At 35.8% G+C, this 15,745-nt stretch overlaps 1 protein-coding gene across 1 annotated transcript in view; it reads right to left on the reverse strand.

The window, feature by feature from the left end:
* Positions 1-15,745, reverse strand: part of Pkhd1l1 (PKHD1 like 1) — a 166,857-nt gene that overhangs the window by 49,414 nt on the left and 101,698 nt on the right. The window contains exons 57-62 of the mRNA XM_059247025.1: positions 14,722-14,840; positions 13,448-13,577; positions 11,767-11,940; positions 3,192-3,295; positions 1,491-1,620; positions 21-142 (exon numbers count right to left, since the gene is read on the reverse strand). Of these exons, the coding sequence (XP_059103008.1) occupies positions 21-142; positions 1,491-1,620; positions 3,192-3,295; positions 11,767-11,940; positions 13,448-13,577; positions 14,722-14,840 (779 nt within the window). The remainder of the gene's footprint in view (positions 1-20; positions 143-1,490; positions 1,621-3,191; positions 3,296-11,766; positions 11,941-13,447; positions 13,578-14,721; positions 14,841-15,745) is intronic.

Consider the following 15,745-nt stretch of genomic DNA (forward strand, 5'->3'; position numbering starts at 1 on the left):
TAGAAGGGTGTTCTCCCTACCTCAATTGCTGCATGCCAAAGCGTTGAACTCAAGTCTTTTCTGTTCTGGTAGGTTCCTGGCCAAACTGAAAGTGTAACCAAATTTCCCCGTACTCTGTTGGCATCCCCCCATATTCTTATACCTGTATTTTAAAAAGAGAGCAAAAGACTTGTTCATTTAGTAATAAACACTATGTGTAATGTCTTTTATTGTTTCTGCAAAGTTATTTTTTTTCTAGTTTGAGACTTAGAAAGGGTCCCCTGTCTTTTCGGTAGTGAACTTTACTCTTATAATGGACTTGCTGAATTAGAATCTTCTAGATCAGTGGTTCTCAATTCATGGGTTGCAACCCTGTTGAGAATGAATGATTCTTTCATAAGGGTTGCATATCAGATATATACATTATGATCCCAAACAGCAAAATTACAGCTATGAAGTAACAATGAAAATAAAGAACTGTGTTGAAGGGTCACAGCATTAGGAAGGTGAGGACCACTGTTCTAGATACTTGTTAAATCAGTTGACTTATGGGTTTCTTCAGATTTTAATAAATATATGCATATCTTTTGTGTACATTAAATAAGTTTGCAGTATACTTCATATGATAGAAATGAAAGAAACATACTCATATTGTGTATAATTTTTAATCAAGATAACCTTACATGTGGATAATCTTTATGATTGATATGTGAGGAATATCTTAAAGGTCATATCCTAATTCAGTAGGCTCAGTGGGTCAGTGGGTAAACATGCTTGCCTCAAATCCTGGCTACCCAAGTTCCATCCCTGGAACCTATATACTAGTGGAAACAGTCAACAGATTCCTCAAAGTTGTCCTCTAACCTCCACATGCATGCTATGGCACGGATGCCCCCTTCCTGTTCACACTATATACACACTGAATAATGAATACATCTAAAACGTATTATAAAGTCATAGTAACTAAATTTTTTAGATTATTTTATGTTTATAATGTTTTTGACTGTATGTATGGATGTGCACCACATATATTCCTGGTGCCTGCAGAAATCAGAATAGGGTATCAGATCTCCTGGATCTGGAGTTAGGAATAGTTGTGAGCCACCTTGTTGGTGCTAGGAATCCAACCTGGGTCCTCTTCAAGAGCAACAAATGTTTGTAACTACTGAGGTATCTTTCCAACCTAACTCACAGTAATTGAAAAGATAAGTGATTTGATAATTCACTTTAGGTCTCTGCTGTGTGATAGTACAGTCATAGCCATTGGTGGCTATTTGGATGTAAATTAAATATAACTAAGTAAAATTAAAATACAAATTTATTTCCACAACTGCACTAGCTACAATTCAGAGGCTAATTAACCACATGTGACTTAGTGATTGTCTTATTGGACAGTACAGACAGACCATTTGTACTCTCACAGAAAGATCAACTAAGCAAGCTAACTATAGAGTTTACAGTAAGATTGCCTCAGAAGGATGCACTATGTGACCAAAATATCATTATATTACCTTCTCCAACTGTAAAGTGGATGATGTTGTCATCTATGTCCAGTCCATCTGTCCCAAACACACCAATTGCCGGGGAGAAGCCGTGATGAAACGCACAGCCTCGGACATAGGACAAACCATGTTCTTGAATCTAGGGAATATTTGGAATAGATGAACATTTTTATAATAGAATCCAAATGCATTTAGAGAAAAATTTTAATTAAGTGATTTTTAATAAGCAAGCCTTGTAACATACACGTATTCTTACTTAGAAGAGATGATTTCCTTATAGTCTTTTAATTATGGAAGATTTTCATGTCATGCATTTATGATTAAATAAAGTAAAAAACATATGGCCATCTTAAATGGAGATTAAAATTTTCTCAAGAGCTTTTTCTGTTTGTTCATATTTCTATTATTACCTTTAAAATGCTAATGTGATAAAAATTGTTTTATATAACAATTGAATTGTTAGTAGTGATTTTTAAAAATTAATAGTGACACTTCAGGCAAGAATCATAATCCAGATGTTGATAGGAATGAGTCAGTGAATAGGTCAGAGGTTTCAAATATAAAAAAAAAATTGTAATTATTTATTTGTTTATTTACTCTCTCTCCTCTCTCTCTCTCTCTCTCTCTCTCTCTCTCTCTCTCTCTCTCTCTCTCTCTCTCTCTGTGTGTGTGTGTGTGTGTGTGTGTTGTAGCACATGCCTCAAAGTCAGAGGACAGCTTTGGGAGTTGTTTTTCTCCATCCACCATGTAGTTTCTGGAATTGAACTCAGGATGTCAGCTCAGTGAAAAGCTTTTATACCTGGTGAGCCATATCACAGGTTCAAGAGTTTTCAACAGTAAGCACAGAAATATTAGTTTTATTTCTCCTAAGGAATATGCTCTTTCCCATTTCTCTTAACTTTCCAGTCTTCTTAGAACAATTATTCTCTCCTTTTGCCTAGAGACATAAATGCAGATTTTTAATTCTGCTTATCTTTCGAGAAACTTAAGCAATTCTCACTTCGTTTAACAGAAAGTTATTCTTTGTTACTAAAAAATAAGCTGGACCTGTGACATGTTCCAGCAGGAAAAAAATGCTTTCCACTGAGCTGACAACCTGAGTTCCATCCCAGGACCTACGAAGTGGAAAGAGAGAGTCGACTCCCACAGCTTTCACTGACCTACATGCAAGTGGCTACAACATGCACATCATTCAATTTTATGACTTTTCCTATAGCCTTATTGACCTTAAATAAGCAGCTAATGATTGAAGCAAATGTTACTATGTGTATACACACTGATGGGCAGCATGGCCAAGGGAGTTTCCTTATATTAGAAGATACATTTATCTATCTGAAGATACAGCTATTTAGTCAAGTAAAATTCAAAAATGTACATATTTTAATTTGAACATATATAAAAACTAACTACAAATCTGTCCTAGGTTAAACAATACAGGTAAAGGATATCTGAGTTAAGAAAGAGGCTCTAAAACTAATTGTTTCTCTACTTTAACTCTGTTATGGGTTTTGTAATTTTTACAGTTAAGTGCATAAAAATCCAATTAATAGTGAAATATAGAGACTTTGGTTGGGACTGTGCAAGTGCTGTCTTAAGTGACTATGTTAATGACGCTGTGCAATATGTTTTACTTGTGGGTTTCTTACAATAAAGTCTTTTTATGAAAAAACATATCTTATTTTGAACATATACAAAAATCAAAGCACAAACCTGTCCCAGGTTAAGAAATGTCACAGCATATCTTGGATCTGTGCTGTCCCTGAAGCCTTCTTGACCACTGTGATAAAATTCCACATTGCTTATTCTTGCACTTCCTAAGGGAGTATAAGAGTAAAAGAAAATTTCCTAAAATAAATAAAACAAAAAATACTGAAAAGCTATATAAAACTACTCAAGTTTTTCATGGAAACTTTATTTTTCTTTGTTCCTTTACTCTGAATGAAATAATTATTCTCAATCTTTTCCCCATTGTTTTATTTTTAATTTTCCCTCTTTCCCCATAAAATCATAAAATTTAAATTATATACATTCAACATGCATCTAAAATATATAGTGACCCTTAGAATATCACAAACCATTGCAAATTTTTATTTATGTATTATTTATTTATAATCATATCTAAAGGACCAATTTTCTTCTATTTGATGGTAATATTGCCTTGCTAAGAAAGCACACATAAGGCATGGATATAATTTACCTGATGTTTCAATCTTGTTGCTATCAAGAGATTTTATTAAGAGAATTCTATTTCAGAAGCTCTTTCAGAATATGTATTGCCAATCATCTGCTGGTCAGTTTGTCATAGTACCACTGAGGTGACAAAAGATAATATTGTAGATCAATAATAAGAGTGGTAACAATCTACAGGAGATTACTCTGTGCCAAGTTCTGAAGCTTCAGGAAGTCCCTGAAACCAACTGGATGCATTGGGTTCCTCTGTCACCAGGGTTATATAACCAGGGTTATCTACAGAAATGACTGGTTCTTAATTCCAGAAAAATCTATAATAAGTGTTGGCTCTATTGGAAAATGAAGACTCAAAAATATTAACTCCTTTGTAAATGATGTAGCCATCAACATGGAAAAATTACTAAGATAAATGGTGGAGCATTGGCATATCAATACAACAAGCAATCATGGTGGATTAGACTTAGTGGTCCTCAACCTTCCTAATGCTGCATTCCTTTAGTACAGTTCCTTGTGTTGTGGTGACCCCAACCATAAAATTATTCCATTGCTACTTCATGACTGTAATTTTGCTACTGTTACGAATCCTAATGTAAATATCTGATATGTAGGACATCTGATATGTGAATCCCAAAGGGATCATGACACACAGGTTGAGAACCAATACATGGCTTGTATAACTACTAATAACAAAACAGAATTCTTTTTAGATTGTGGGGATGACTCAGTTAGTGAAGTTCTTGGCACAGAAGCATGAAGTCCTGATTTCTATCCCCTAAGGATCACATAAAAAGCCATGCATGGGCAATCCACACCAGCCAGTGAGTAGGTAAGTGACCCTCCGGCTAGCTGGACTGCTGCCACTCACTGGATCTGTTCCCCCAAGACCCACTTCACCACCCAACCCCACTAACCTCATAATTGTCCTTGTGGCCAGCCCTTCCCATTCCCTGAAACTCCAGCAGGCTCCACAGGCCCAGGTACAGCCCACACCAGTCAAAGGAACACCACATCCTCCACTCTGGAAGAAGACCTCAGCTTTAACATGAGGCTAGGTTGGACCTAGGCACCCAAGGCCCCTCAAACTTCAGCAGAGACAACCTACTAGACTTGAAGACTTGCCAGTCGCCAGAACCCTTGGCCACCTAGGCCAGAAGACAAGAGAGGAAATAGAAAATAAAAAAAACGAAACACCCTTCCAACAATGAAAAAACACAAGAATCAACACCTACACCTATATCACCCCAAATCCAGATGCCTAAACACCAGTGTAAGAACACAGTCAATAACAGAAAGAGCAATATGGTATCAACAGAATCCAGCAAAACTATGACAGCAAGACTCGTACATTCCAATGCAGCTGAAGCACAAGAAAATGATCTTAAAAATAAATTTATGAAAATGATAAGGCCCTTAAAGAGGAAATGAAACATTCTCTTAAAGAAATCAAGGAAAAAACAAACAAAAAATTGTAAGAAATCAGTAAATTCCTTAAAGAAACCCAAGAAATCAAAGAAAAAAACAATCCTTGGTATGTCAGCTGGTGTTGACTATCCAAGGGACGCCTTACCACCTATAAGGAGTGAATGGGGGTGAGGTGGGAGGAGGTGGGGGGAGAAAAAGGAGAACAGGGGAGGGGAAGGGGAACAGTGGTTGGTATGTAAAATGAAAAAAATTTAAATAATAAAAAAAACAATCAAACAAATGAAGGAAATGGTTCAAGACCTAAAAAGGGAAATAGAAGCAATAAAGAAAACACAAATTGAGTAAATTCTGGAAATGGAAAACTTGGATAAGCAAACAGGAATTACAGGTGCAAGCATCACCAACAGAATATAAGAGATGGAAGAGAATCTCATGTGTTAAAGACACAATAGAGGAAATAGATTCACCAGTCAAAGAAACTGTTAAATCTAAAAGACTCCAAACACAAAACATCCAGGAAATCTGGGACATCATGAAAAGACCAAACCTAAGAATAATAGGGATATAAGAAGGAAAAGAATTCCAGAGATTATATTTAACAAAATCATAGAAGAAAACTTTCCCAATCTAAAGAAGAACATGCCTATAAAGATAAAAGAAGCTTACAGAACACCAAATAGACTAGATCAAAAAAAAGAAGTCCCCTCCACACATAATAATTAAAACACTAAACATACAGAATAAAGAAAGAATATTAAAAGCTGTAAAGGAAAAAGGCCAAGTAACACATAAAGGCAGACATATCATAAATACACCTGACTTCTTTTTTTTTCCAGATGAGAGAAAATATTTATTAACCATATATGATACGGAACTTATACTGAACTAGAAAATAGAACACATTCTGTTCACACATAAAAGTGGTAAATACTCCAATTTAAATTTGACTTCTTAATGGAGATGCTAAAAGCCAGATGTCATGCAGACACTAAGAGACCATGGATGTAAGGCTTTGAATCACCATAGATGGAGAACAAAGGATATTTCATGATAAAACAAACTTTAAACAATACCTATCCACAAACCCAGCCAGCAGAAAGTACCAGAAGAAAAACTCCAGCCCAAGGAAGTTAGTTGCACCCACAAAAACACAGGTAATAAATAATCTCACACCAACAAAAACCAAAGAAGGGAAACACACACAGACAGACAAAGAGACAGACAGACAGACAGACAGAAAGACACACATACGCATGCACGCGCACACACACACACACACACACACACACACACACACACACACTACCACTACCCCCAACAATAACAAAAAATAAGAGGAATTAACAACCACTGGTCATTAATATCTCTTAATAGCAGTGGACTCAATAGCCAATAAAAAGACATAGGCTAACCGAATGGATACAAAAACAGGATCCATCCTTCTGCTGCATACAAGAAATACACCTTAACATCAAAGACAGATATTACCTCAAAGTAAAGGATTGGAAAAAGATTTTCCAATCAAATGGACCTAAGAAGCAAGCTGGTGTAGCTATCTCAATATCTAAAAAAATAGACTTTAAACTAAAACTAATCAAAAGAGGTAAAAAAAAAAAAAAAGGACATTTCATATTCATCAAAGGAAAAATCCATCCAGATGAAGTCTCAATTCTGAACATTTATGCCCCAAATACAAAGGAACCCATATTTGTAAAAGAAGCATTACTGAAGCTTAAATTACACATCAAACTCCATACATACATTAATAGTGGGAGACTTCAACACCCTACACTCACCAATGGACAGGTCTTTTGGACAGAAACTAAACAGAGAAATAAGGAAAGTAGCAGATGTTATGACTCAGATGGACCTAACAGACATCTACAGAACATTTCACGCAAGCACAAAAGAATATACCTTCTTCTCAGCACTTCATGAAATCTCCTCTAAAACTCACCACATACTTAGTCACAGAGCAAATCTCAACAGATTTAAAAAAAATGGAATCATCCCCTGTATCTTATTGGATTACCATGAGTTAAAGTTGGATTTCAACAACAACAAAAATTATAGAAAACCTGCAAACTCATGGAAACTGAACAACTTTCAACCGAATTACAAATGAGTCAAGGAAGAAATAAAGAAATTAAAGACTCTCTGGAATTCAATGAAAATGAATGTACAACTTACCCAAACTTGTGGGACACCATGAAAGCAGTGCTAAGCATAGTATATAGCACTAAGTGCCTGAATAAAGAATTCGGAGAAATCTCACACTGGTGACTTAATAGCATACTTGAAACCTCTGGAACAAAATGAAGCAAACTTACCTGGGAGGAGTAGAGGTCAGGAAATAATCAAACTGAAGGTTGAAATCAGTAAAATAGAAACAAAGAGAACAATACAAAGAATCAATAAAACAAAGAGTTGGTTCTTTGAGAAAATCAACAAGATAGACAAAATAACCAAAAGACAGAGAGCAAGCATCCAAATAAACAAAATCAGAAGCAAAAATGTGGGCATAAGAACAGACACCAAGGAAATCTGAAGAATCATTAGGTCACACTTTAAAATCCTTTACTGCACAAAATTGGAAAATCTAAAAGAAATGGACAATTTTCTGGATAGGTACCACCTACCAAAATTAAATCAACATCAGATAAACAACTTAAATAGACCTATAACCTCTAAGGAAATAGAAGCAGTCACTAAAAGTCTCCCAACCAAAAAAAGCCTAGGGTCAGATGGTTTCAGTGCAGAATTCTACCAGACTTTCAAAGAAGAGCCAATACCAATACTCCTCAAATTATTCCACACAATAGAAACAGAAGTAACATTGCTAAATTCTTTTTATGAGGCTACAGTCATCCTGATACCCAAACCACATACTCAACAAAAAAAGAGACTCACAGATAAATTTCCCTCAAGAACACTGATACTCAATAAAATACTGGCAAACCAAATCCAAGAATGCATCATAAAGATCATCCATCATAATCAAGTAGGCTTCATCCCAGAGATGCATTGGATGCATTGGAAAATCTATCAATGTAATCTACCATATAAACCAACTGAAAGAAAAAAAAAACCACATGATCATCTCACTAGATGCTGAAAAAGCCTTTGACAAAATCCAACACTCCTTCATGATAAAGGTCTTGGAGACATCAGGGATACAAGAAACATACCTAAACATAATAAAAGCAATATACAGTAAACTGACAGCCAACATCAAATTAAATGGCGAGAAACTCAAAGCAATTCCACTAAAATCAGGAGCAAGACAAGGCTGTCCCTCTCTCCATATCTAGTCAAAATAGTATTTAATTTCTATCTAGAGCAGTAAAACAACCAAAGGAGATCAAGCAGATACAAATGGGAAAGGAAGAAGCCAAAGTATTGCTATTTGCATATGATATGATAGTATACAAATATGACCCTAAAAAATTCTACCGGGGAACTCCTACAGCTTATAAACAACTTCAGTGATGTGGCTGGGTACAAGATTAACTAAAAAAAAAAAAAAATCAGTGGCCCTCCTATACACAAATGATAAACAAGCTTAGAAAGAAATCAGGGAAATAATGCTTTTCAGAATGGCCACAAATAATATATAATATCTTGGGGTAACTCTAACCAACAAGTGAAAAACCTGTATTACAAGAACTTCAAGTCTTTGAAGAAAAAAATTGGAGAAAATATCAGAAGATGGAAAGATCTCCCATGCTCATGAATCAATAGGATTAACAGTAGAAATGGCCATCTTACCAAAAACAATCTACCTATTCAATGCATTTCCCATCAAAATTCCAAAAAAATTTCTTTACAGACCCTGAAAGAACAATATTCAACCTCATGGAAAAACAAAAAAACCCAGACAATAAAGAAACTTCCAGAGGTACCACCATCCCTGATTTCAGGCCTACTACAGAGCTACAGTAATAAAAACAGCATGGTATTGGCATAGAAACAAACAGTGGATCAATGAAACTAAATCAAAGATGTTGATATAAATTCATACACCTATGAACACCTGATTTTTGAAAAACAAACAAAAAAAGCCAATTATACAATGGAAAAAAGAAAGCATCTTCAACAAATGGTGCTGGCCTAACTGCATGTTCACATGTAGAAGAATGCAAATAGATACATATCATCGCACTGCATAAAACTCCAGGCAAAGTGGATCAAATACCTCAACATAAATTCAATTACACTGATCCTGATAGAAGAGAAAGTGGGAAGTAGCCTTGAATGCATTGGCACAGGAGATCACTTCCTGAATAGAGCACCAGTAGTAGCACAGACACTGAGATCAACAATTCATAAATGGGACTTCATGATACTAAAAACCTTCTGTAAGGCAAAGGACATTGTAAATAAGACAAAATGCCAGCCTATAGAATGGGAAATGATCTTCACCAACCTTACATCTGACAGAGAGCTGATTTCCAAAATATATAAACAACTTAAGAAACTAGATATCAAACTACCAAATAATCCAATTAAAAATGAGGTACAGAGCTAAACAGATTTTTCAACAGAAGACTCTCAAATGGCTGAGCAATACTTAAAGAAATGTGCAGCATCCTTAGCTATCAGGAAAGTGCAATTCAAAATTACTCTCAGATTCCATCTTACATCAGTCAGAATGACTAAAATCAAAAGCACCAATGACAGCTTATGCTGGAGATGATGTGGAGTAAGGGGAACACTCCTCCACTGCTGGTGGTAGTGTAAACTTGTACAGCCACTTTGGAAATCAATATGATGGTTTCTTAGAAAATTGGGAATCAGTCTACCCCAAGACCCACATATACCACTCTTGAGCATATATCCAAAGGAAGCTCAATCATATCACAAGTATACCTGCTCAACTATGTTCATAGCAGCATTATTCGTAATAGCCAGAACTTGGAAACAACCTTGATCCCCCTCAACTGAAGAATGGATAAGGAAAATATGGTACATTTACACAATGGAGTATTACCTAGCTGTTAAAAACAATGACATTATGAAATTTGCAGGCAAATGCCTGGAATTAAAAAAAATCATCCTCAGTAAGGTAACCAAAACCCAGAAAGACAAATACGGTATGTATTCACTCTAATATCACTAAGTGGATATTAACTGTAAAGTAAAGGATAACCATACTACAATCCACAGACCCATAGAGACTAGGTAACAAGGAGGGCCCAAAGGGGACACAAGGATTTCCCTGGGAATGGAAAATAGAAGAGATCTCCTGGGTAGACTGGGGGCAGGTGGGAATGGGAGCCTAGGGAATCCTGCTGAGGAGAGGGAGGAAGGAATTTAAGAGCCAGGGGGGTCAGGGTCATCACAAGGGAACCCACAGAAGCAACTGCCCTGCTCATGGAAGCTCACATCCTGCATGGGACCAGTCTGGGCCCTCAGTGTATGTGTGATGGTCGTGTGGCTTGGTCTACTTGCTGTACTTCTGATGGTGGGAGCAGAGCCTGTCCCTAACGCTTTGGCTGGCTTTTAGAAACCTACTCCTAATGCTGGGTTGCTTTGCTCAGCTTTAATACAAGGAGAGGAGCTTAGTCCTACTTCAACTTGATATGTCATGCTTTGTTGGCACCCATGGGAGGCCTGTCCCTTTCTGAGCAGAGGTGGAAGAGGGGTGGATTAGGAAGTGGGACAGAGGGAGGTGGGGAAAGGGAATCGGAAGAGGGGGTAAGGAAGGCTGGAGTCAGTATGTAAAATAAATGAGAAATGTTAATTTAAAAAAAAAGCCACGCATGGTGATTGGGTCTTGATAATTAAAGTGCTGGGGAGGAGACAGGAGGATCTTGGGGTGCACCATGTCAAACTGTCTCGCCAAAGGTTCAGAGACTTTGTCTCAAAATATAAAGAGAACAATTGAGGGAGATGCCTGATGTTGAACTCTGGCTTCCATATGCACATGCTTGCATCTGTGCCTGCACACACATGAGCATGCATCTGTGCATGCGTGCACACGCGCGCATGCACACACACACACACACACACACACACACACACATACACACACACACACAGCTATCTTTGAAGGATGCAGGAGAATCAATTCCATAGTGAGTATGAGATGAGAATCAATGATTTTCTTTGCATTTCCATTTGTAGGAACTCTTCTTCAAGGCTGTGAAGTTTAATGAAGCTTATCAAGAAAAGTTTCCTAGATTACAAATGAGGAGGGAATGACAGAGTTAAAATACTGTCAGATAAAACTAAATTGGCTGAATTTATTGAATTGTATTGCAAAATAAAAATTAAAAAAATTAAAAAAACTAGATTGGCTAAAACTGGTATGTTAGTGATCACTAGAGGTGATGGAGACATTGGAATTTACTACATTTTTTTCTCTGTATTTGGTAGATTTGAAGTTTTCCTTAAAACAAATATAAGAGATGTTATAAAATAATTTTTATTTGACTTAGAAGCCAGTCTTGCTATCACTTTATGCCATTCCTGGTTTGATAATTTTTACTGTCTATGAAGATGAGGTAAATAGTTAATAATGTTAGGAAATTTACTCAGAGAGCAACACAGACTACATAATCTCTTTTAAAGCTTTATTTCTCTGTGTGGTCCTATGAAGAAGCAGGAATTATAAGCACAAGAGATAATGTTATATATTTCACTAAAAAAAATTGACTGAAATATTACCAACCTTTAAATATCATCATGTTTCCAGTGAATGAGCCAACCAGGATCCTGGCACCAAAAGAGTCCTTGGACCAAGCTGGGTAATCTTCACCAACGATTTTGATGTTCCTACTCAGTATCCCAACATCAGCTGCTAATGTGTAGCTCTGGCCAGTTTCAAGGATCTGCTGTCTTTCAGCTGCCAACAGAAAGATGGGTCATTGTCAATGCTAGGAAATATTTGTTTATTAGTTTCTTTATAATTCATAAGATAAACAACTTTCTAACGTGCCAAATGTTGACACAAATGTATAAATTGATTGGATAATCTGTTTCAACAGAGATACATGGCAAACTGAAATTAAGGTGCTATTATTTATATACTAATGCATCCAAAATACAGCTTCTATTTATATAATAAAATTAAAATTAGAAAGTATAGAGTTATTGTTTTCCTCTCTTTTTCCTTTGTTTCTCTAGACAGTTTTATATTTTTGTAAAATCTATGAAGCACAAATGTGAAAAAAAATCCAACATTGTTTTTTCTGAGACTGACTTAATTTGCCCAACGTGTCTGTTTCCAGTTGCATCAGTGTTTCTGAAAACAACATAACTCAATTCTTCTTTATGGTTGAAAAGTTTACCGTATATATATGCACCATATTTTTTCCTTATCTATTTTTCTGTGGAGGAATACCTAGAATTGTTCTCGGACTGAATTATTATGAATAGTGAGAAAAGGAGTGTAAGATAGTACAGGAGGAATAGACTTAAAGTAATCATATACTTGTATAAAAATATTCTTATATAACACAGTACCATGTACAATGAATACATACTAATGAAAAAAATTGAAAGGTAGATAGTGCTTAAGGTTATTTTAAATAAGAGTTACTTTTAAAAATCTTCGAAGACAGTTTGCAATTATATCAAGTTATACAGGAAAATATTATTGCGATGCTATTTGAAATATTTGTTTTAATTTTAGTCAATGAGGAAACAGAGTTATACCCTGTTATACCCTATACCCTGAGTGGAATTGATACTATTTTTCCCAGATCCTAGTATTGAGACTGGTCTACTTTCATGTACATATTGCATATGAACCAGAATTCTATATAAATATGCAATAGTGTATCAAACACAATTTACATATTTTTTGTTTTTATTTATTTTATATGTATGGGTGTTTTGCCTACATGTATGTTTGAGTACCACATGCTGTGCTCACAAGGGCCAGAAGAGGGTGTTGGATCCCCTGGAACTGAAGTTGTAGATGGTTATGCGTCACTGTGTGGGTGCTGGGAGTTAGACCCCAGACTTCCGCAAGAGCAGCCAGTGTTTTTTAACTGCTAAGCCATTTCTCCAACCTCAAGATAAAAGCTTTTAGAATTCCATGGTATATGAAGAATTACTTGGAAACTTAGAAAAGAAAAAGACAGGGTCTTACTGTACAGAATGTTACATAGTATGTCATTGTTGAATATTTGCTGAGTGAGTAAATGATTGAATAAAAAACACATATAGCAAGGATATTGGAATCCAAGACATAAACAGTAGAATCCACTAATGCCAAAGCCAACTACTCTGGCAAAATGTTTGTTAAGTTTAATCAAAGAATTATAATTATAGGATACATAACTAAAATATAGACATTTCCAGACATTTTAATTACATATGCATTTGATTAAAGAACAGCCACTTACCAAGGTGAGTGTAGGAAAGGCTATCATTGAGGACAAGAATTTTGTGCCCATGCAGAATTTTCACAATCCTTCTAGTCTCTGTCTGGTGTAAATCATAGCTTGTGGTAGTTATCACAATATCTTCTCCCTCCTGAGAAAAATTCAAGTGCCAAATGCAAGAGCAATTTTAAAAGTACGTTTATGTTTCTAACAATTATTAAACAATTCTAAATTTATGTCTTATTAGCAATCAGAGTATTGCTGTGGGTGGGATGTTCTGTATGGCAAATGTGTTGCTAATTAGTCAATAAATAAAACACTGATTGGCCATTGGCTAGGCAGGAAGTGTAGGCGGGACAAGGAGGAGAATAAAGCTGGGAAGTGGAAGGCTGAGTCAGAGAGACACTGCCAGCCTCCACGATGACAGACAGCATGTGAAGATGCCGGTAAGCCATGAGCCATGTGGCAAGGTATAGATTAATGGAAATGGATTAATTTAAGCTGTAAGAACAGTTAGCAAGAAGCCTGCCACGGCCATACAGTTTGTAAGCAATATAAGTCTCTGTGTTTACTTGGTCAGGTCTGAGTGGCTGTGGGACTGGCAGGTGAGAGAGATTCGCCCTGACCGTGGGCCAGGCAGGAAAACTCTAGCTACAGAGTATGACCAGAAATAATAAAGTATACATTTAAATCTCTAACTTTATTACTAATTCCCGAAAGAATTCTGGGGTATTACCTTCATACACATACCACGACACACACACAACCCCATGCCCACAAACACACATGTGCCATGTCCTCCACCCTCAACCACCCTGCACAGAAACACATACGCAATGAATAAATAATACGTAAAAAAGTTTAAATTATGAGGTTACTACCATTCTCTCATTTACTATAGACATAACTTGAATGTCATCGTGTTTCTAAGTTTGTATTCTTTCCAAATACTTAACATATAACATTAAAATTACAAATGATAAGGTAACCGAGATAACAGTAACATATATCTAAAATACTTCTACTGTCTCTTTTGCAAGAATTTACAATTTACAAATATTTATAACCAACAGCTTACATATTTTTGTTTTGTAACTAATGTACCTACGATGCTCTTGATATGGTTTGAAGAACATTTGATATCATGATTTTTAACTATTATCAGGCCATTCCTTGCAAGCGGACTGTAAGATATACACTTCTCATACTGTTAATTACAGGAAGTAAACAGAGAAGAAACAATTCCAAGTAGACTGATGGTATATTCATCTTATAACATACAATTTGTTTTCTACCTGCCAATCCACAGCATCCATCAGGGATAGGATTCTTGAGCCTGCCTCTGCAGTTTCTGACAGTTTAGTCTTATATACGGAATGTGGACGTCCATGCAGGTCCAGCTCACCAAACACTCCTGAAAGAGAGAAGCATTCCTACTTCCCACACATTCCTGAGTTAAGAGCTAGCATAGAATGAGACTATTCACTAATGTATTTTAGCAAGCTATTAAACATTTAAGAATGAATGGAATGAATTGATTGAGGGTGGCTGTGCAAAAAGCATTGTCAGTTAGAACCAGTAAACCCAGAATGAAAGGAAACAAGAAGGTTTACCACAATGTTATTTTGGAAAACAAAAAAATTGGAATTAGTGAAGATGTACATAAATGATTAAGTATGTTTCAATTGTATTAATAGTGGGTAACAGTATTCTAAAAAAAGGAGAGTTTTGTCTCTTGGAACTGATTATCTGGACCATATATCCATAATACATTGGCAAAGAAACAAAAAGTTGCATCATGATGTATTTATTTTAACCATGCTTCAACAAAAGGAAAACACAATAATTAATAAACAATATATGCACAAGAGGAATTGATTAAAATGAAAAGATACAAAGTTGTTACCTAATAGTTTTCTTCACGGTTAGAGCTGGAAAGATATAGGCTTTTAATAGTATTTTCTTTGATATTGTTTTGTAGTAATTGATTTCATTTTTTAAAAATAAACATAGAAAAACAAATATCTTTAAGACTGTGTTTGCCTGCCTCAGTATTGTCGTAGTATTCTTATGTGTCTCCTAAATGAATATGCAATAGTATTAATAAAGGCAGCTGTTAATTACTCTTGTAAGACCTTTGCCTTTTAGATTTAAATAGGACTATGCCCAATACACCAATGCCTCAGGGAAATTAAGCTCATCTGCAGTTGTGAGTAACTGACAGCATAGCCAACTGAGCCTCAGAGTGTTTATGAATACTGAAAATGGAATTATGTGTGGGGAAGTGGTCTTTTAGGGGGAAACCACAAAATATAAAAA

Source organism: Peromyscus eremicus, chromosome 20, assembly GCF_949786415.1.
Source record: "Peromyscus eremicus chromosome 20, PerEre_H2_v1, whole genome shotgun sequence".
NCBI classification, from domain to species: Eukaryota; Metazoa; Chordata; class Mammalia; order Rodentia; family Cricetidae; genus Peromyscus; species Peromyscus eremicus.